We start from the raw sequence: 23,572 nt of genomic DNA on the forward strand, positions 1-23,572 counted from the left end.
GATGCTCCAGTCCACAATTGCATTGTCTACTACAGAGGCAGAGTACATGGCAATTATAGAAGCTGCTAAGGAAGGGCTCTGGTTGACTAGGTTGGTTCGTGAGTTGGGTTTAGAGCAAAGAGGTACGGTGTTACATTGTGACAGTCAGAGTGCCATACATCTCGCCAAGAATCAAGTGTTTCATGCAAGAACAAAGCATATAGATGTGAAGTTTCACAAAATCAGGGAGCTTGTGTCAGATGGCAGCATTCACTTGAGGAAGATTCACACGAATAGCAATCCTGCAGATTGTTTTACCAAGCCAGTCACTATTGAGAAGTTTGGGTCCTGTTTGGGCTCAATTAATATAACTCGCTGTTGAAGGTGAGGGACGCACTCAATAAGTGCGGGAGTGTACCTCTTATGGAGGTACGGGGATGAAGATATCTATATTTCATATTCTTTCACAGGTGGCTTTACAGAATCCAAGCCAAGGTGGAGATTGTTGAGGATGATGTCTTGTATTCTGTTATATGGAAAAGCTAAATATTTTAGGCTATGTGGGCAATTTTGTAATTTGTGCCATGTAGGGTTTCGCTATATATATTTAGGGCGAAACATGTCTCTAAAAAAAAAAGAGAAGGAGGGAGTGAGAAAGAGCGGCTGTACACTTTTCTATGTTATTAGTGAAACAGATCTCATCTCCCCGTGGACGTAGGTAGGCGGAACATCTCCCCTACTGAGCCACGTAAATTCTTGTGTTGTGCGAATTTTCATTACTTTTCTTGCATCGTTGATAGGATCGAATTAGATATTCAACAAAATACTACGTTGGTGGGCTTTGGTTTGTGTTCCTCCATATTGAAGAGAGCTTTCACTTCATTCTCTCTCACCAACCCGCACCTTCATGATCACCCGCCATCTCAAAACCAGGACACTCCACAGAGCAGCAAGCCCACGTTCGTGTCGTTCAAACCGATCTCTCTTCGCTAGACCACCTTCGTCTCCATCGTTCGACCAAAGTCCTCGCTCCAATAATGCATTCTCCATCAACCGTTCGATGGTAGATTCCATCCGCAAGAGACACCCGACTCAAGCTCTCTCCCTCTTCAAGAAGCAGCTCCAGCTGGGCTTTCCCGGCGACGTCGACGAGGCCACCATCTCCCTGGCGCTCAAGGCCTGCAATGGAGACCTCGGGCTCTGTCGCCAGGTCCATGGCTTCGCCATCTCTTCTGGGTTTGTTTCGTTCACCACGGTTTCGAACTCTCTGATGAACGCTCATGCTAAAGGCGGGAACTTTGACCGAGCTCTGTACATTTTCGAGAACTTGGAGCGGCCCGACACCGTTTCTTGGAATACCGTTCTATCTGGTTTCCGGGATAGTGAGGATGCGTTGAGTTTCGGTGTTAGGATGAATTTGAGTGGGGTTGGTTTCGATGCGGTGACATACACTACTTTGCTTGCTATCTGCTTGGATTACGAAGGGTTCCTGTTCGGACTGCAGTTGCATGGTCTAGCGATTAAATTTGGATTGGATACTGAAGTTTTTGTGGGCAACGCTCTTATAACTTTGTATTCGAGACAGGACATGCTGGAACATGCCAGGAAGGTGTTTGATGAAATTCCCAGTAGGGATATGGTTTCGTGGAATGCGATGATATCGGGCTACACGAAAGAAGGAAGTTATGGGGCGGAGGCGATACGGTTGTTTATTGAAATGGTGAGGGAAGGCATGAAGCTTGATCATGTCTCATTTACTAGCGCTGTTTCGGCTTGTGGCTATGAGAGAAATTGGGAGCTTGGGAGACAAATTCACGGCCTGACGATAAAAGTTGGATATGAGAAGCAAGTCTCTGTTGGTAATGTTTTGATCTCTAATTATTTGAAGTCTGAGGCCGTGGAGGATGCCAAATTGGTATTCATGAACATGAGCAAGCGAAATGTTGTCTCGTGGACTACAATGATCTCCATGGATGAAGATGCCGTGTCTCTTTTCAATCAGATGAGAGTGGATGAAGTTTACCCAAATGATGTTACATTCGTTGGACTTCTGCATTTCATAACAAATAACAATTTGGTCAAAGAAGGCGAAGAGATTCACGGATACTGCTTAAGGACTAGTTTTTGCTCAGAGTTGAATGTTTCCAATAGCCTCATCACAATGTATGCAAAATTTGGAACCATGGAAAATTCGTTGAAGATTTTTGAAGAGCTCAACTATAGAGAAATCATATCTTGGAATTGCTTTGATATCTGGGTACACCCAAAATGGACAGTGCCAGGAAGCAGTCGAGACTTTCTTTTCGGCGACAAAAGAGCTACAGCCTAATGCATACACATTCGGCAGTGTACTGAGTGCCATAGGAGCTGCTGAGGCTATTTCTTTGAGGCATGGCCAAAGATGCCATTCCCATCTAGCAAGGAATGAAGGTTATTGTGGCTATAAGAAAAGTTTTTCAATTTTTACCTTTCTATCAAGGAAGGGTCACTAGGCACACTTGTGAATGTCGCTGAATTTTTATGGTATCAATTACTAATTTCTTGTCTTGAAAGCTTACTAGTCATGTTATTAAGCTATCATCGTTAATACTCTTTCCTATTAGATTGGTGATTGATTGAAGAAAGTACTAGTTATTGAAATGGTGTAAGATGTTTTTACGTGAGAAATCACTGTCGATTTTGACAAGTTGTCCGCCGGCCATAGAGAGAGTTCGAACTTACTATTCTTAGTATAAAAGTACCAGCCAAATAATGAGAAAAATTACTAATTGTTCGGTAAGTACTTGTTTTGCCCACATATAACCATATTAGTATGATGAAGAAATTACGTCCCATGATCACTATCAAGGAGGAAGGTCCCAACTGCTGTATTGCAAAGTCTTTTTTAGTTATAAGTTATTAATGATATAGAAAACTACTACTTACATTACATGTACATATTTACCTTTTTTCTGTAAGTAGTTACTAACCGCTTGATGCATTGATATATTTTTCAATATGATTCAATTCCCAAGAATGACTCTGCCATAATCACAACCATTTATCGTGTGGTTTATGTGAAAAGTTGCAGATCAGTCAAATCCGATATGAATGTCCTTGCTTGAGATCCATTATATGGGGATATATTCTTGTCTAGATTTGAATAAATAGATCGGGTGTAATCGCGTGAGATCTGTTCGAGCCTATAATATTAAGTTATCGTGATTCGATATATTGACCTAGTTGTGAGCAAATATTCCATGGATCTATTATATATTAAACTCAATATGGATCGAACCTAATGGGATTTATATAGGACCTATTAATTTCGATTGTCCAGATTTAGTTTAGCACAAACACTACGCTCATATCATTTATAGGCAAATTAATTAATTACATTCGATACATATAGACGCAGTACATGCAATTTATTGCATCACGTGGTTCTCACGTGTAGAATAATGCTGTGTGTACATAAAAATATGAGATAAATGCACTAGAAGTTTAAAAATTTGTCACGAACGTACAATTGAGTCTTAAAAATTTCGAAGTTCAATTAAATTCTAAAACTTGTCAAATTGATGCAATCAAATCCTTCCATTAACTCCGTCAAATTTGATTAACGAAAAATGTTGACGTTAGTTTTTTTATTTTCTCTATCCTTTGTGGCGCTGACATGACTAAACTGCGTTTTCTTTTTTTTTTCTTTTTTTAAGTTTGCTATTTTTAATATAAATTAAATAAAATTTGTATTAAAAAATCAGATAAGCCCTTGCCGCCGCCATCCCACCATCGTTGAGGAGGGCCGGCGATGTGGGCGAATGGTTTGCGGGGGTCGCCGAGCCCTAGCCAAAGGCCAACAACCCTCACTTAGATTCCTTTTTTGTGTGTGTGTGTGTTTTTTTTAAGTTTGCTTATTTTAATATAAATTAAATAATATTTGGACTAAAATGATGTCGTTTTAGTTTTGAGTTTCATGTTTTAGTCACGTTATTGCCACATAAGTGAGATAAAAAAATATAAACAAAGTCAAGTCAACATTTTTTGTTAGCCAAGTTAAACGGAGTTAACAGAATAACTTGATTGCATCAATTTGATACATTTTAAGACTTAATTGCACTTTTTAAAAGTTTTAAAACTCAATTGTACTTTAATGATAAATTTTAGAATTTTCTATGCATTTCTATACAAACATTGGAAAATGACATTAAAAGTGTCAAAAGTTATGTACGGCGTGCTCACTTTAATACCAAAATTTTTTATTCAAATCACTTAACTGTTACTTTAAAAAATCTTAGACAAAGGGTGTAACGTCCTGAATTCGATCCACTTTCGCAATCAATGAAATTGATGTATTTCTCATTTCGTTTTGGTAAGTCTCGCCCGGAACTGATCATTCTCGGGATACTGACCAATAGGGAAAGGCCAACTGGAAAAACGGTACATGGATCCAAGAACTCGATCGTGAATTGAGTCCGATTCCGAGAAGCAACGAGTGATTATTTTGTACCAATGTGGGCCGATCCAAGGAGTGTGACGGATTCGATTTGGCCAACGATGTACGATCGGATTGCGGGTGATTCCGCACGACCGAGAGTACATGTGGCGAACGGTCCCGAACTTATTCCGAACGATCGCGACCCCTGGAACTAGTGATAAATCCTCGTGTTCTCTGGGAAATCGAGACCGTCGCGACTCGAGTAACCCTAGGTCGATACGCATAACCCCTAAACAGCCGCCCGTTAGTAAGAGACGCTAAAATCGCAAATTGAGCGAAATCGATCGTGGAATTGAGTCCGGACTTCGGTGTCGAATTTCATGGGCGTACGCGACTATTTTGCAAGGATGACGTCATTTTTGTGTGGCCAATTATATTTGGGTTCGATAGAGTCGAAAATTGGAAATTCGACCCGGGATTGGAAAATTACAATTTTGCCACTAGGCCTAATTATAGTGTTCCGAATTTTGAGATTAATGGGTGGATATTTGGGGTTTAATTTATGGTCTAATCAGCCCCAATAATTCAGAATATTATGGACAAGATTGCTCCTCCATTATTGGACTTGGATCAACCTCAACCCTTGGATTAGGGGCATGATGGTCTTTTGTGCATTAGTAGTTCAACCACCCCACTAGCTAGCAATGTGTATATCCCTCTCTAGTCTCTCTCTCTCCCCCTCATTTCCTCCCATCACCTCCGGCCACTCCCCTCCTCTCTCCCTCTCCCGCGAGCTCTCCCTCTCTCCCCCCCTCGGCCGCGTGAGGCTCGCCGGAGCCGGGGCCACCGCCGACCACCACCACCCCGCCTTCCATCACCACCAACCCAACCATCTTTCTCTCTCTCTCTCTCTCTCTCTCTCTCTCTCTCTCTCTCTCTCTCTCTCTCTCTCTCTCTCTCTCTCTCTCTCTCTCTCTCTCTCTCTCTCTCTCTCTCTCTCTCTCTCTCTCTCTCCCCCTCTAATTGCGCCTCTGTCTAGCACCATCACCTCCCCTCTCCGCCGATTGAACCGCCGCCGAGGAGCCGCCGTCGCTTGCGCCACCGAGGAGCCGTCGTGCCTCAGCTCAGCCCGCCCATTTTCCCCACCTATTCAGCTCAATTGAGAGCTTAGGAATCCAAGTGAGTACAACCCTAAACCCTAATTAGGCTAATGTACATTTCTAGATGAGTTTTAGGGGTTAATTAGGGTAATTTAGGGGTTAATTTGTGGAGGATGTTAGGGTCTGATATTGTGACTAATTTGAGAGCTTAGTGTGATGATTTAATTAAGGTTTAGTGGCCCATATCGTGCTGTGTGGTGGCTGACCGTAGGCGCCGTGATTCGGGGCGAAAATGTAAAATTGGTGGGTGTAATTTGTGAACCGAGTAGTGGCTGTTTTCACGGTGATTCTTGTGGCCTAATGTGATGATTTAGAGATAATTTAATGGCCTAGGGTGGACTGTTCATGGCTGATTTGGTATTGGATTGATTCGGGCCATAATCGGTTAATCGAGATTTTAGGGCGAATCGCCAAAGGAATTGTGATCGGCCCATGAGGAGGCTGAATTAAGTAGGGCTTGATTGTGGTTGTGTAATGCCTTATGATGTGCTTGGCATGGCCAATTCGTGAATTGCTTGGTAAACTATCGGCATGTGTAGTTTTGGTGTTTTAATTGCGTGAAATTGGGGTGCCAAATTATTTGTTGCGATTGATTTGGTCTGATTGGTCTATTGAGCTTGTTGCGACATTATGGGAATAAATAGCCAATTCATATTGAGTGCCCCGTGTGAATTTCACGAATGCCAAGTGTGGATATTGTGGCCTTGTGCGTGCATACTGAGTATTGGCATATCATGTACATTATGCGTGTGCACACGAAAGGCATGAGCATGTGATCACCTAATTGCCCTGATGCGTTTTACGCGGGGTTCAGATAATAAATGGTGTATGTAAATGTGTGATCACATAAAGCCCTGATGCGTTTTACACGGGGTATTGAACCCGTCCTGAGGCGTGTTACGCGGGACGATGCCCGGACTACCGGAAGATGACCAACCTAATGCGTTTTACGCGGGTTTTGTGTCATGAGCCTGATGTGTTTTACGCGGGCCAGAAATCGATCTCGAAGTGATAGACCTGATGTGTTTTACGCGGGTCGGAGGAGAATTGGTAAATTACAAGTGTGCAAGAGTGCAAGTGTGCGAAAGTGCATTGATGAGATATGAGCACGAGTATGAACATGAGCATGAGCATATGCCTGACATGCGTTGTGACCAAGTGATGTTATGTACGTGCCACGATTGGGTTCTGTGCTATTATTGTGAATTTATAAAGTGCCTAACCTGCAGGGTCACTTAAATATTGGATTTGGGCCCGAGGGCCTAAGTCATTTATGTTTTGGATTATGTGTTGTTTAGTGCTCGTCAGGAAATGCATGTTAGCCTAGCTTAGATTTAGGGGGCCTACTCGTTGAGATTTATTCTCACTGTTGTATAAATCTAACTTTTCAGACCCCCGGCCTTGAAATGTCTGCAGTACCTATTCGTTTTGGGATCCCTTACCAGATAGACCGGGAGGAGACGGAGTACCCCGTAGGGAACGGGGATACATATGTTAGATATCTGACTACAGTTTGGGTTGATGCGGGTGAGCAACTTGACCAGTCCCACATGTACATAGGGTGGTGTATCAGGGATCTCACAGGGACTTACGGACCGCTTCGATCTTTTGAGGTCCCGTTTAGTGAGTCAGGGGATGTTGACCCTCAGTGTCCCGATGGGGACTTGGCGAGCCCTGACCATGCGTCCAAGGAGAGCTCTAGTGCTGACTTAGAGCACGGGCCAGAAGTTTGGGAGATGGACGAACCAGAGCAAATGGAGGAGGAGCCGGAGGATGGGGACCCAGGCCCGAAACCGATGGATTCGGAGGATGAACCAGAGCCGATGGAGTAGGACCTCGAGCTGGAGGCCGCACATGAGGAGGACGGTTCAGACGAAGAGTCATTCGAGATCGATACCGAGTTGGAGTCTATGGAGTCTGAACCGGAGTCATTCGAGAGTTCTTCCGACTCGTCGAGTTCTAACTCAAACTAGGAGCCCTAGAGTAGACCTTAGATCCTAGTTAGGTCGGGCCAGTACTTTTTTGACCGGAGCCCCACCTAGTTCTAGTACCCCTGACTGCCTGGGCCACTTACCCCTTTTTGTCAGTAGTGGCCATAGACCCGCTTTTGATTTTTGGGCTCATGCTGTATATGGATAGTGTATATGTTTCCCAATATTAATGCAAGTGTATATTTTTAATGTTGTCGTAGTATGTGTTATCCTTGGTCATGTGTGTTTAATCGTACAGGCGTTTATATTGTTTCCGCATGTGCTTGATCTCTGTGTTGGGCGTTGGGTCGGCGACGCGTCCTGGGACGTCGCACTCGAATCGACCTCGGTTGGGTTGTCGCGTGCGCACCGTAGGGTTCGGGGCGTGACAAAGGGACCGACCCAGTTGGCAGTGAAGTTGTTGGGGTTGGAGATGATGCCCTACTTCAAGGCTTGGAGAGTGATGTAGGCATTGTGGAGGCAGGGGTCCTCGAAGTAGATGGATGGGTAGACGGCAATGCTCTCTCTGCGGTTGCCAAACTCGTCGAGGTAGCGGAGGAGGTGGCAATGCTGGGTGTGGTGGGTGGTGGCTCCATGGGCGGTGGTGGACAGGATGGTGAAGGAGGAGAAGAAGGCGAAGAAGATGTAAAATGAATTTCGGAGGAACGACATCCTTTTACACAATTATTTATCCACGTAGACTGGTTTTTACGAGAAAATGCTACCTCAAATAAAATTTTGAATTATAAAAGCGACGTAATTTCTCGCCGGAAGCACTTAAGTGATCGTTTTTTCTTTGATTTGGCACTTAAGTGAGTCGATGAAAATTTTTGGCACTAAAGTGAGCGTCATACGTAACTTTTGGCTCTTCTAGTATCCTTCTCCCCTCTGTTCCACATTGCTCAACACCCTATCTAATTTCTTCTTTACAAAGTCTTCCCCTTCTCTATTGTTTAATCAAGTAAAGGCACTTCCCTTGCATCCAATGTCCATTAATACACAAGAGTTCAAAAATCTCCTAAAGCCATTAGATGATAGTGTTTTGCTTTTCTCTTCCCTTCTTTCTCCAAGTAGTAAAGTATTTCGTTAAAATCTTCCAAACAAACATAAGGAAGGGAATTAAGAAAGCTTATCTAGTGAAGATTGATAGAAGGGATCTCTCTTGATAATCATTAGGGGCATGCACTAATGTAACTCTCATCCACTTTTTATCTTCCTGAAATTACAAATTAAGTCCATAAAATCTGCTGAAGCAAACTCTATATATCAATTTTACCTAATCATCCCACAGGATAGCTAACCCACCTCCAATTCGCTAGATTAACAACAAAGTGATTCTAAAAACTGAGACGCTTCTTTACTCTTTTTGCAATTGCTCCATGATTCTTAGTTTCCACCAGAAAAAGTAAGTTGCGCTTCTTTTGAGCAACGAAGGCTCTAAGATTCTGGATTGTCAAGGGAGTGCCCAAACCTTGATAGTTCAAACTTAGTAGCTCCATTTTTCATCCGGTGGCTTATTAGAGCTAGCCACCAAAGCATATTATGTTGCTTCCTCCGTTACTAAGATTTGACTGTCAAGGAGTTGGGACTCATCTAATAGGAAAATTGTCCAAAAAGTCCTAAATTAATATTGCACTTTTCTCAGTTCAGTCATAAAATTAAATAGAAAATTTCAAAAACAAAAACAAAAACAGGACGAAAAGATCCGAAAAAGATCCTTTCAATTTTGCCAATTGATTCGACCCTAAAAAATTTACCAATTAAGTCATAAACCTTTTCATAGTTTGCCAATTGAGTCCATCCGACCAATTTCAATCGGAAATCACTATCGTGGATGCTGGTAGTGCCGCATAGGAAGGCTGGGGCTAACGTAAACAATTTTTAATAATATTTTTTTTTGAATTTTTAGTTATTTTTTCTTCTTTTTTTCTTTTATTTTGTCTTTCTTTCTTTCTTTTGTTTTCTTCCAAGTCTAGCAAGGGTCGGCGAGGGCCTCACGACCTTCGCCGTACATGGAAGAAGAAAAAGAAAAAAAAATTAAAAAATTAAAAAATTTCAAAAGAATTAATATAAATTCAAAGAGCTTTTCCCCATAAGCTCCATCGAAAGCCTATGGTGAAATTATGATGGCATTACGTTAATAGAGGGACAATATCACAATTCAAACGTAAACTGAATCTCTTACTTTCATGATTCCTAAAATTTCTAGCTCTTTCCAAACTTGAATATTTTTCTTTTTCTTTGTAAGTTAGATAATCTGTTGTCTCACATAAAAATCAAAATTCATTTTCTCAAATGGATCAAAATATTTAAAAGCTCTTTCTCTAAATACTTGAAATTTATATTCATTTGGATTACATAAAATTTCCACATTATATGTTGTTGGCCAACCCAGCGGTCCCGAGAAGTTCCTTTTGAATCCATTGCTACCTGGATGTACCTTCCGTCATTTATTCTTCTTTCAATTTTCAATATCTCTATTGTTTTTCTATTAATTTCATTTGCATTTTGAATTTGTAACCTTCATTACATAACACTTTAGTCTTGGACAATAGATAGGCCTTAGAAATAGTTATGCATATGATGATCGTAAAAGAGGGGTTTGCAAACAAATGTCTAGCATGTACTCTTTTTAAAATGGCAACCATGCATTATTTTAGGGAAAAGTTTTAGCATCTGGATGTTATAATTTCTAGTCATACCTCAACTGCATTTCTTTTTAATAAATAAAGTTGTCGTCATGAGGTTCATATGTATACCCGATCGTTAAGAATAACCTTGGTTGCGGCAATAATTATGCATGATATGACCATGGAAGAATGAGACAAGTGGAAAACATGCATTTAATAGTGGCAAGCATGCATCATTCAAAGATAATATTTAGTCTCTTAAACTTTTAGAGAAAAAGTTTTTAATGATTGTAATTAAAACATTTATCTTTAACCATCTTTCAAATGTCATTTCTTGCACGCATGTAACGTGTACGTTCATTTGCTACTATATAGTAAAATAAACTCGAAAAACTTTCCTAATAAGTTCCACCAAAAGTCTATGGTGAAATTATAATGGCATGACGTTAATAGAGGGATAAAATCGTAGTTCAAACGTAAACTAAATATCTAACGTTTTTTTTTAGTTAAATAATCTGTCATTTCATATAAATTAGAATTCACTTTCTCAAATAGATCGATTCTTTAAAAACTTTTTATCTAAATACTTGAATTTTATATTCATTTATAATAAAGAAAAGTTTTTCATTATATATCGTTGGTCAACCCGGCCGCCCCAAGAAGTTTCTTTTGGATCCATTTATACCTAGAAGTACCTTGTGTCGTATATAACTTTTCTCTACCTTCTTCTTTCAATTTCAGTTTCTCTATTTTTTTTTAGTTTCATTTGCAATTTGAATTTGTAACCTTTATTGCATAACACTTTAGTCTTGGACAATATAGATAGGCCTTGGTTATGCATGTGATGAACGTGGAAGGAGTTTGCAAACAAATGTCATGTACTCTTTTCAAAATGGCAACCATGCATTACTTTACGGAAAAAAATTTAGCATCTCGATGCTCTACTACCTATCTCTTTAATGAATAAATCTGTTGTTTTTGAAGTTTATATGCATATTTAGTTGTCGAGAATAATGTTGGCTATGGCAATAATTACGCATGCATGACCATAAGGGACAAGTGGCAAACATGCATTAATCAAAGACAAGTTTTAGTCTCTTAAACATTTATCATTTACCATGCTTGCATTAAAAAACATTTACCATTGACCATCTTTCAAATGTCAGTTTCTTGCACACATGTGACGCGTGTGCTCATTTATATAGTACAATAATGGCATAATGTTAATAAAGGGATAAAATCATAATTCAAACATAGACCGAATCTCTAGATTTCTTAAATTTCTAGCACTTTCCAAACTCACTTGGATACTTTTATTTTTCTTTGTAAGTTAAATAATCTGTCCCTTCACAAAAATTAAAATTTACTTTCTCAAATATATCAAACCATTAAAAGTTTTTTTTTCTCTAAATACTTGAAATTTTTATTTATTTGGATTAAAGAAAAGTTCTTCATTATATATTGTTGGCTTACCTGGCCTCCCCCAAGAAGTTTCTTTTCGATAAATCCCTACCTAAAGGTATCTTGTGTAGCATATAACATTTCTCTGGTTTCTTCTTTCAATTTCAGTTTCATATATATTTGTTAATTTCATTGCATTTTGAATTTGTAACCTTTATTACATAACACTTTAGTCATGGACAATAGATAGGCCTTAGAACTAGTTATGCATGTAATGAACGTGGAAGGAGTTTGCATTAATTTACGGAAAAACTTTAGCATGCTCTAATTCTAGTCACACCTTAAATGTCTTTCTTTTTAATGAATAAATTTGTTGTTTTGAAGTTGATATGTATATTTTCTCGTCGAGTATACCGTTGGCTGCAATAAGTATGCGTGATATGATCATTAAAGAATGAGACATGTGGCAAACATGCATTATTCAAAGGAAACTTTTAGTCTTTTAAACATTTATCTTTTACTATGTTTGGAATCAAAAACTATTATCTTTGACCATCTTTTAAATGTCAGTTTCTTGCCCATTTGCGAGTATATAATAAAAAAACTCATAGAACTTTTCCTACTAAGTTCCATCAAAAAGCCCATGGTGAAATTACAATGGCTTAACGTTAATAGAGGGACAAAATCGTAAATCAAACTTAAACTGAATCTCTAACAAATCAATTCACGACTCCTTAAATTTGTACCAATTTCCACACTTGCTTGAATAATTTTATTTTGCTTTGTAAGTTAAATAATTCACTATTGTATTAAAATAAAAAATCACTTTGTCAAATAGATCAAATCTTCAAAAACATTTTGACTAAATACATTTTTTTTGTTGAAGACGGAGAATAAATGGGTGTTTTAGTAAGTGTATCCCTCTCACACCCCACGGTATATAATATTCATTTTGCAGAATAAAGATTTTCTCATTGCAGTGCTCAAACTCAAATAATATTGATTGAAGAAGAGGGCCTCGCTTTGTGCTTCTTTTCATCACCATGAACCTGAATCTGGAACTTGTGCTGTTGCTGCTCCTATTTTTCAGTCTTTCTCCACGTGAGATGGCAAATATTTCCGACGAGGATGATTTAGATTTGGAAAGCCAGGTTAGAATAATGAACAAGCCATCCATCAAGACTTTTACGGTAATTTTCCTTCAACCCCCTATTTTTTTGCAATAATCCCATTTAAATTTCACGTAGGTATTGCAATTTACCCGGTTAATCTTCGAAATACGATTGTTACTCTGCGATTGATTAACTCTGTTTGATTTTATCAAGACTAAAGAAGGAGACACAATTGACTGTGTTGATATCAACAAGCAACCAGCACTTGATCATCCCCTACTGAAGAATCATAAAGTTCAGGTAAAAATTGATCATTTTCTCTCAAATCAACTGATGAATATGTGGACCGATGTTGAATAATTTAGGTTAAATGGTCTACTTGATACTTCTATGATCAGTTTTTTCTTCTTGTAGAAAGAGCCGAATCTACACGTGAGCTTGCGCAAAACTTCTCCGATTGCAAAATCGGTAAGATCTGGGTTGAGAGAGCTTTGCCCCATTGGAACGGTACCCATTCGTCGAGTAACAAAAGAAGATTTGGTGAGCGCAAGGTCCCTGCCCAAGATACCATCTGTCGCGGCAATGGGGCAAAGTCCTCATTCTCCAAATCAACATGTACTATCGCTCTCTCCCATGCTCATATGCATATCTACACATATACAATAACATCAGTGATTTTTTCTTTTCCAATCTACTAATGAGGTTATGTGTCTCTGAATTTTATGAGACCACATATCAAATGTCCACTTAGTACAATCTCAAGATCTATTCTTTCCATGATTTGTGTAGTAAAAGAAAATCAATACAACTTTTAAAGTAAGATCGGTAGGCATAGGTGAATATGAGATTATTTATCATTTCTAGGTGGTTTAACTTACAAATTATCATTTGTAGGTGGTTTCTCTAACAGACCTCATGGTAGAAAATATTAAATATGGAGGAGGTGGACATGTGACGGTCTACAATCTAACTACTGCTCCTGATCAATTTACTTCACATCATGTGTGGATTGTATCCGGTGCCTCGGAGAATGTTAGCATGATCATAGCTGGTTGGATGGTAAGTGATTTTTTAAGTAAGTTAATGCCATAATTTTTTTTGGACATAATAAGTTTAATATATGGTAAAATGATTTGAGAGAAAAATCTCTTATTTTTCTAGGTTGCTCCACGGTTATTTGGCGATACCATTTCTCGGTTGTTCACATATTGGACAGGTGAGCTGTGAATGATCGTTTATTCTTAATTAAAGCATTTTTCCCTTATTTTCGAAATCCAAACTAGAAATTGAAGATTATCTGAATCTCATTGACTAAAGCGTTGTCCTCATAAGGTGATGGCTATCGCAATGGGTGCTATAATGCACTATGTCCGGGTTTCGTCCAAGTGAGTAGGGTAGTAACCCCCGGTTTTATATTAAAACCTACTTCTACTTATGGTGGAGATCTATATGAGGTTGCAATTGATATCGAACAGGTATGTTTGATCTTTTTCATGGTACTTAAGGTAATGATTTTTTGCTAAAATATATTAGCTACTAATAGTTTTGTTCTTAAAATTAAAATTTTTCGCTATCATTCTACCCTACTGTAAGTTATCCATATAAACATATAATCCATCATTGCATCCATGTTAGATAATTTTTGCAATTTTTTCCATTAGCACTTATTATCAATAGCTCTTTATAATCAGGATCGAAATACTGGGAATTGGTGGTTGGTTGTGCTCAAGGCAAAGTTTAAAGTAGGCTACTGGCCAAAGGAACTATTTTCATATTTGCGCGATGGTTCACAATACATAGCTTGGGGTGGAATTGGCTCAGCTGGAAGCGATGGGATCTGTCCCCCAATGGGAAGTGGTCACATGCCTGATGATAATTTGAGGCATGCCGCCATCTTTCGACGACTCCATTGGGTTCGATCGGATGGCAAATCCCTACCTCCTTCGCATAACACGAGGGAGTGGGTGGATAGATCCAATGTTTATGGTTTGGTGAACCATCACCATATGAAACAAATTCGAAGTGGCTATGTCATTAGTTTTGGAGGTCCGGGGGGTTATTGCAGGGGATAAAAAATTAAGATGACAAAGCTATCTTGAGCGATTCAAATAACAAAGCTATCAATTTTCTATTCCACACTTTATTATTTGTAAATTAGTGATTTTTATTTTCGTTCCCTTTCTCTCGTGATAGATAAAAACCATCTATTTTAATTTTATCAACTCCCTTTTCCGATTCGTATTTCACATTTTCTTTTCCTTTCTTGAGATTGAGAGTGAGATCGCAATTAACGGCAGTCAAGATTAGTATTGATAGACTTTAATATAAAAAGAGGCATGCTGGAATAGATAAAATCATTTATTGTGCATATAATGATTATAAATGACTTACTACAGCAAACTATATGATTAGTGGCAACAATTGCTGTGTCACGGCTATTATTAGAGATGTTACTGCAACTGGTCTTATTGTCAAATTTCGAGTCATCGCTACCCGCGAATAATAATGTGATTATAGGTACCCTACTTAATTTTTTATCCAAAAAGAATTTGACCCTAGATCTCACTGGTCAAAAAATACGTCTGGATATAGTTAGCAAGCATTTATCAAGTAATTTAGCAAAAAAAAAAAGCATTTATCAAGTAATTTTTAGCAATACTCATTTTGTCGAAACCTATAGGCACAAGGAGTTTCTGAATCTTTTCAAAAATAGAATCTATCAATTTCCATTTATTAAGAACTGTGTCAATTTAAAAAGGAGAGAACTGTTAGATGTAAAAATTCAGTCAAATTTCCTCATTAACTAGCAAATAAAAGAGAATAAGAATAGAACAAAATATGAGACGTCCGAAGAGGCAAAGTAGCTTGAACCGAACTGACCTATTTGATAAAGTCTTATTCTTGAAAAATATTTGGTGGAGATGGGATACCACGTCATCAGCCCATTAAAAACCTGCCAGCTCAAAGATTGTGTTACTTAAGTGTCACTTTAAAAAAATCACTTAAGTGCCATCGTCACCGGAAATCTACGTGACCATTTTTTTATTACTTTCTCTATTTGGCATGGCTCACCGACATGTTCAATCAGCATATATAGCCCAAAATAATGTCATCTATGTGTTTTGCCCAAAAATTTAAACCCTAAATTGCAATTTGCAAGGAAATTCCCAAATTGAAAAACCCTTAATCGACCACAACCCCAAATCCGAACCTGTTTGATTTGGCCCCTGATGCAGATGGAATGAACGAGCTTGAGGGCGAAGTATAACCTTTTCGATTTGTCTCCCTCGACGTCGTCTCAGTCTCTTGCTTATCAAAATTGAGGGCGAAGTATTACCTTGTCAAGTAAGCAAATCCTAGTCGTGGTTGGTCATCAAGTTGGTTATAGAAGCTCCTAGGAGTGTGGATGACGGAGATCGAAGCTAACGAGGGAGTAATGAACGAGTTTGAGGCACTTCATGGTCCTTGGCCGAGAAGTAGGGCAAAACAGATGACTTACGTGTGGTGGTGGATATGGCCTTGAAGGTGCGATTGTTGGTCACAAACGGTGATCAAACTAGAGAGCTGATGTCCTAGAGGCGTAAAAGATGATGATCGGCGCCGGCAAAGAAGGATCGAGCAAACACAAAGCACCTCGGTCGCTCTAATTTGAAAAATAGAACAGAATAGAGGAGCGATCGAGACTATGAGGCAGTGAACAGCTCGATCGGCGATGGCTATGATGTTCAGAAAGTGATGGACAAGGATTACCAATGATAAAACTTCTCAAACTCCTCGAGAGAGGATTTTTTTTAGTGAGGTCGGTGGTGCATTTTTTGGGGCTCTCTATTATGGTTCTCTCAGTCGCAAATCCTGTGACTCCGATGACCGGTAACGGAAAGAAAGCAACGGTGGGTGCTGATGTAAAATTTCAAACGGAAGAGCCGACCTAGCTGGTGGTGAAGTTGTTGGGGTCGGAGATGATGGCATGCTTCAAGGCTTGGAGGGCAATGTATTGTCGCGGAGGCCGGGATTTCTCGAGGGAGATGGATGGGTCGACGGCGAAGCTCTTGCGGCGGTTGGTGAACTCATCGAAGTAGTAGAGGAGGTGGCTGTGCAGGGTGTGGTGCTTGGTGGCTCCATGGGCGGCGGTGTTGAGGATGGTGAAAGTGGAGAAGATGACAAAGATGTAAAAGGAATTTTGAAGGAACGACGTTGTTTTACACAAGGTTCTGTCCCTGTGGATTGATTTTTTTTTAAAATGCCACCTCACATAAAATTTTTAATTATATTTTCTTGTCTAAATTTATAGTCGGAGACATTTAAGTGATCATTTTTATATTAATTTGATATTTAAATAAATAGAAGAAAATTTTTTATACTAAAGCGAGCTAGACAATTCTATAGCCCTTCTCAAGTCAAGCCATAACATTCAATGACGCCGGGGATTTGGTCCACCTAAGAAGTTCACCACGTTGGTGCGAAGAGAAAACATGGTCTTCTTTCGTTGGAGTGGAGTGACACCAAGAAGATGAACCAGACGGACCATTGCCAATGACCCAGAAGGCCATCACGGCCAGCCAAACCACCACCCTCCTTTCCCTGGCGAGAGCATGCACAGCTCTGAGCCAACTCAAGCAACTCCACGCCCACGTCCTCAAGCTCCACCTCCCCGGAAACCCATCCGCCATCGGACCTCTGCTCTCCGCCGCCGCGACTTCCGGCGACCCTTCTTTCTTCTCTTACGCCTGCTCCGTTTTCGAGCATCTCCGTTGCCGCAGCACCTTCATGTACAACACCATGATCAGAGGTCACGTGCAATCCGGGTCCCCTGTTACGGCGGTGTCGTTGTACTCGGATATGTTGCATTCTGGGGTCGAGGGCAATAACTATACTTACCCGCCACTGATCAAAGCTTGCGTCTTTATGGGTCCCGATTCGAAAGCTATTGGTTTGCTGGTCCATGCACATGTCGTTAAGCTCGGGTATCGTGCCGACCCTTTTGTGGTTAGCGCGTTGATCGAGTTTTATTCGTCGGTATGCGATTTGGAGAGTGCGCGGAAGCTGTTTGATGGAAGTACTGTGAGGGATGTGGTCACATGGACTGCACTGGTCGATGGTTATGGGAAAGCGGGGAACTTGGAGAATGCGAGGCTCTTGTTCGACGAAATGCCTGAGAGAAATGTTATATCCTGGAGCGCCATGATGGCAGCTTACTCTCGAGTCAGCGACTTCAAGGAGGTTCTCTCTTTATTCAGGCAGATGCAAGAAGTGGGTTTTGAACCTAATGAATCTGTTCTCGTTAGTGTACTCACTGCTTGTGCACATCTCGGTGCTGTTACTCAAGGGTTATGGGTGCATTCATACGCTAAGCGGGTGAATTTCATTTCGAACCGCATATTAGCTACGGCACTGGTCGATATGTACTCGAGATGTGGTCTTGTGGATTTGGCTTTGTCAGTTTTTCACAATATTTCTGATAAGGACGCCGAAGCATGGAACGCTATGATCGCCGGGGTCGCTCTGAATGGAGACGTAGTGAAGTCTCTTGAGCTATTTAAGAAAATGATTGCACATGGGACTCAACCCACAGAGACCACGTTTGTTGCTCTTCTCACGGCATGTACTCATGCCAAGATGACTAAAGAAGGCCTTAAGCTTTTCGAAGAGATGGGTAACATCCATGGCATTAGGCCAAAGTCGGAGCATTTCGCATGCGTTGTCGACCTTTTGGCCAGGTCGGGTATGGTGGAGGAAGCCGAAAAGTTCATGGAGGAGAAGATCGGAGGACTAGGAGGAGCGGATGCTAATGTGTGGGGAGCATTGCTACACGCGTGTCGCATTTATGGGAATGTAGAACTCGGGAATAGGATCTGGAAGAAGCTTACTGATATGGGCATAACTGATAGCGGGACTCATGTACTCTCGTACAATATTTATAAAGAAGCTGGTTGGGAGAATCAGGCTAATCACTTAAGGAAGTTGATCTCGGACGCCCGAATGAAGAAGCTACCCGGTTGCAGCGTGATCGAAGTGAATGGCGTCGTTAAAGAGTTCCGTGCCAGTGATTTTTGTCATCCACAGGCACTGGAGATGTGTAAAGTACTTGATTCTGTTTCCAGCATGGTAAACTTGGAGGAGTTGTAAATCAATTGAAATGTTCTCCTGGACAGTGATTTGGGCTAGGACTTCAGAGAGTTTTGGTAGGATTAGCCATTCTTTCGATCTGTAACATTTTGATTCTTGTATCAAGCTCGGTGAGTTATCAATTTTGCATTCATCCATAAGAATTGCATCTTTGATGGGTTCTTGTCTTCCTAATCAAATCAATATCAACCTAAATACGATCTCCCATAATCATTGATAAATTTGACATTCTTTTACCTGGGAGACTCCTAATCTAGCGAGACATGAAAACTCACTCTCAAATCTCAGGCTGTCAGCTACAGCTTTAAAGGAGGGCCCCACCGAAAAACTAAAGTTTAAAAGGAGCTTAGTTCTAATCTTGATTCGACTTAATCTAATTGGAAAAGAATTTAGGTAGATATTCTTGTTTCTCGAAGCATAATATAATTACTTCTGAAAGTACCAAAAAGATTCACTTCAGGAGAACCTGATATTTGCTCGATGTAACGGATCATAGTATTCATATAAAAAGACATGGACCGTGTACATTACTCCATCGTGTGAATACTACGTTGGTGGGCTTTGGTTTGTGTTCCTCCATATTGACGAGAGCTTTCACTCCATTCTCTCTCACCAACCTGCACCTTCATGATCACCCGCCATCTCAAAACCAGGACGCTCCACAGAGTAGCAAGCCCACGTTCGTATCGTTCAAACCAATCTCTCTTGGCTAGACCACCTTCATCTCCACCGTTCGACCAAAGTCCTCGCTCCAATAATGCATTCTCCGTCAACCGTTCGATGGTCGATTCCATCCGCAAGAGCCACCCGACTCAAGCTCTCTCCCTCTTCAAGAAGCAGCTCCAGCTGGGCTTTCCCGGCGACGTCGACGAAGCCACCATCTCCCTGGCGCTCAAGGCCTGCAATGGAGACCTCGGGCTATGTCGCCAGGTCCATGGCTTGGCCATCTCTTCTGGGTTTGTTTCGTTCACCACGGTTTCGAACTCTCTGATGAATGCTTATGCTAAAGGTGGGAACTTTGACCGAGCTCTGTACATCTTCGAGAACTTGGAGCGGCCCGACACCGTTTCTTGGAATACCGTTCTATCTGGTTTCCCGGATGGTGAAGACGCGTTGGGTTTCGGTGTTAGGATGAATTCGAGTGGGGTTGGTTTCGATGCGGTGACATGCACTACTTTGCTTGCTATTTGCTTGGATTACGAAGGGTTCCTGTTCGGACTGCAGTTGCATGGTCTAGCGATTAAATTTGGATTGGATACTGAAGTTTTTGTGGGCAACGCTCTTATAACTTTGTATTCGAGACAGGACATGCTGGAACATGCCAGGAAGGTGTTTGATGAAATTCCCAGCAGGGATATAGTTTCGTGGAATGCGATGATATCGGGCTACACGAAAGAAGGAAGTTATGGGGCGGAGGCGATACAGTTGTTTATTGAAATGGTGAGGGAAGGCATGAAACTTGATCATGTCTCATTTACTAGCGCTGTTTCGGCTTGTGGCTATGAGAGAAATTGGGAGCTTGGGAGACAGATTCACGGCATGACGATAAAAGTTGGATATGAGAGGCAAGTCTCAGTTGGTAATGTTTTGATCTCTAATTATTTGAAGTCTGAGGCCACGGAGGATGCCAAATTGGTATTCATGAACATGAGCGAGCGAAATGTTGTCTCGTGGACTACAATGATCTCCACGGATGAAGATGCCGTGTCTCTTTTCAATCAGATGAGAGTGGATGAGGTTTACCCAAATGATGTTACATTCGTTGGACTTCTGCATTTCATAACAAATAACAATTTGGTCAAAGAAGGTGAAAAGATTCACGGATACTGCTTAAGGACTAGTTTTTGCGCAGAGTTGAATGTTTCCAATAGCCTCATCACAATGTATGCAAAATTTGGAACCATGGAAAATTCGTTGAAGATTTTTGAAGAGCTCAACTATAGAGAAATCATATCTTGGAATGCTTTGGTATCTGGGTTCACCCAAAATGGACAGTGCCAGGAAGCAGTCGAGACTTTCTTTTCGGCGACAAAAGAGCTACAGCCTAATGCATACACATTCGGCAGTGTTCTGAGTGCCATAGGAGCTGCAGAGGCTATTTCTTTGAGGCATGGCCAAAGATGCCATTCACATCTGGCAAAACTCGGACTAGACACCGATCCGATTGTTTCAGGTGCTCTTCTCGACATGTATGCAAAGCGTGGGAGCATTTCTGAGTCTCTTAAGGTTTTCCACGGAACTCCTGTAAAGAGCCAATTTGCATGGACAGCAATAATTTCTGCTTATGCAAGGCATGGAGATTGTGAGTCGGTGATAAGACTATTCAGGGAAATGGAGAAGGAAGGCATAAAGCCCGACGAAATAACGTTCCTTTCGGTGTTAACCGCTTGCGGTAGAAAGGGAACGGTTGATATAGGCCAAGATATCTTCGACTCGATGGTTGAGGAGTACTTGATCGAACCATCGCCCGAACATTATTCATGCATGGTGGACATGTTAGGCCGTGCAGGGAGGTTGAACGAAGCAGAGGAGCTCGCTAGCCGCATTCCAGGAGGCCCGGGATTGTCTGTGCTCCAGAGCTTGCTCGGGTCTTGTAGAGTGCACGGGAACGTCGAGATGGCAGAGAGGATCGTGGATGCTCTGACGGGCATGGAGCCCACGGAATCGGGGTCCTACGTGTTGATGTCAAACTTGTATGCCGAGAAGGGACTGTGGGAGGAGGCGGCAAGAGTGAGGAAAGGGATGAGAGAGAGGGGAGTGAGGAAGGAGATAGGATTCAGCTGGGCGGATGTGGGTGATCCCGATGGTTCGTTGCGCTCACATGGATTCTCATCGGGCGACACGTCCCACCCTCGGTCAGAGGATATATTTCGGATGGTGGAGTGCCTTGGATCGGAAATGCAGTTCTTGAGAGAGCAAAAGAGACAGAGAGAGACTCAGAGGATGCTTGCAATGTGATTTCAACTCGCTCGATGCACACATGTAATCTCTCATTGAACTGTACGATGGGGGATAGAGACGTAGCGCCATTGCTTCATGTCAATGGGGGGTCTGAGTTACTTGGGGACTTCGTGTGGCGAGAAACGTGGAAGGAAACAAGATTTTGTAAGGAACTGCGGTATCTTTGCTCGCCGAAGAAAAATTCAACGTCAGTTTCCCATGTCCTGCAGAAGTTGAGACCATGACACATTCCTTGAGGGGTCGATCCGAAATGATTTCTTGCTTAGAGATGGCATAAACTTGGCATTAGAGATCACTAGTCTTCGGGCACGCGTACGCGCGATTACTTTCATTGCTTGAGCAATGGAATGCTCGGCATTATTTTTATGACGACATGGAAGTTTTCATGCAAAGTAAACACTAAATCACTATTTTTCGACCAAAGTGTTAGATATGATTAAGAGATTCATCACATCTCCCTTAATTTTCTGTTTCTCTCGTTAATATACAAATGAGATTTTCCATATCTCTCTTAATTCTCTATATCCTTTAGCATTGTACATATATTGATCTTAATTGATTGTAATTAATATTGTAATGTCTTGTTAGCTTAGATAGTCGTCATCTTGCAAAAGTAAAAAATATAACATGTACTCTCCGTTATAAACCACACAAAAATCGTACGACTCTCTTCTGCGTATGTTTATCTTGGTATTAAGCTCTTGTTGTCGGAAGAAGCGATCATCGAGTCTTTCTTCACAATGATCGTTCCAACGTCAGCCGAACTAGTGTCTGTGTCCACCTAGCCGACGACTCTTAAACTAGTCATATCCTTGTATTTTGTCCCGTTGGTCCACGCGCCACCATGTGTCATTGCATTAGGGTTCGTGCACTATGTATGCATGAGTGCTAAACAATCAACCATATTACCCAATTTTCACGTTACCGCTATGTTCATGGCCACCTTTAAGACTCAAACGCATATTTGTCACGTCAAACTCAAATGAGCATTTGCCATCGCCTTTTTTCTCGTAGAGTGCCATGTCAGCAACCACAAGACTCAAAGTTAATCTGCCACAATCACATCGGCCTATTATCATGTAGCCTTCACAAATCAGTCTTCTCTCGTTAGCAAACCAAATCGGTTCGTCTAGCCTACCGAACCAATTCTCATACTGCTATTGTCTTCACTAAGACACATCCACCGAGCATTTTTTGGATCTTTTCTTCAAATTTCAATTGGACTTCTTTACATTGGAGTATGTTAGAGATAATTAGGATTTTCATTGTAAGATTTGTTGCCTTAGACAATCATCATTTTTTTTGGGCGTAAACCTTAGACAATCTTCTTGCAAAGCCAATAAATACCTCATGTAATGTTCGATATTACACAATCATCGATGTTCTTATTTTGTAAATATTTTAGGATATTTAAGAAAGAGGGAGAGAGAAAATACTCGAGGCTAGTCTTTACTCAATAACTTTACTTTTCAATGTCTTACAATCAACAATATACGAACAATATATGTAGGAAAGAGGAAAAATGTTAGAAAAGTTATAAATCTATTGCATTGGGACAATTTAGTCCTAAACCTTTCAATTGTGCCAATTTTATCCGAAACCTTTTGGCATAAAGCCATTTTAATCATTCCGGCTAATTTTGGCCAAATATTGCTGGCGTAAACATCGGCCGATCTACGTGGCACGGCTGGCACCACATGGACATTTTTTAAATAATTTTCAATTTTTTTCTTTTTTTTTCCTTTCTTTTTTTCTCTCCTTTTCTTTTCCTCCTCGTTCTGGGGTTGCCCTTGCCAAATTTGGCGAGGCCGACGAT

At 40.8% G+C, this 23,572-nt stretch overlaps 2 protein-coding genes and 1 pseudogene across 2 annotated transcripts; all 3 read left to right on the forward strand.

Moving 5' to 3' along the window:
• The first annotated feature begins 805 nt into the window (after positions 1–805).
• On the forward strand, positions 806–2,514 carry LOC115669760 (pentatricopeptide repeat-containing protein At4g32430, mitochondrial-like; annotated as a pseudogene).
• Positions 2,515–17,202: 14,688 nt separating this feature from the next.
• Positions 17,203–18,795, forward strand: LOC130136039 (pentatricopeptide repeat-containing protein At5g66520-like). Its single transcript, XM_056306016.1, has one exon. It carries the CDS (start codon positions 17,203–17,205, stop codon positions 18,793–18,795), a length of 1,593 nt encoding a protein of 530 aa, XP_056161991.1.
• Positions 18,796–19,359: 564 nt separating this feature from the next.
• Positions 19,360–22,205, forward strand: LOC130136030 (pentatricopeptide repeat-containing protein At4g32430, mitochondrial-like). Its single transcript, XM_056306004.1, has 2 exons — positions 19,360–22,068; positions 22,150–22,205. The coding sequence occupies exon 1, from the start codon at positions 19,423–19,425 to the stop codon at positions 21,751–21,753; it is 2,331 nt and encodes a 776-aa protein (XP_056161979.1). The 5' UTR covers positions 19,360–19,422; the 3' UTR covers positions 21,754–22,068; positions 22,150–22,205.
• The last annotated feature ends 1,367 nt before the right edge of the window (positions 22,206–23,572 follow it).

Source organism: Syzygium oleosum, unplaced genomic scaffold (genome assembly GCF_021117445.2).
Source record: "Syzygium oleosum isolate NSW1041296 unplaced genomic scaffold, Sole_v2.1 Sole_v2.41, whole genome shotgun sequence".
NCBI classification, from domain to species: Eukaryota; Viridiplantae; Streptophyta; class Magnoliopsida; order Myrtales; family Myrtaceae; genus Syzygium; species Syzygium oleosum.

Excerpts from the sequence above, each read along its gene's own strand:
- LOC130136030 (XM_056306004.1), top strand. The coding sequence starts at position 19,423 with ATGATCACCCGCCATCTCAAAACCAGGACGCTCCACAGAGTAGCAAGC.
- LOC130136039 (XM_056306016.1), top strand. The coding sequence starts at position 17,203 with ATGACCCAGAAGGCCATCACGGCCAGCCAAACCACCACCCTCCTTTCC.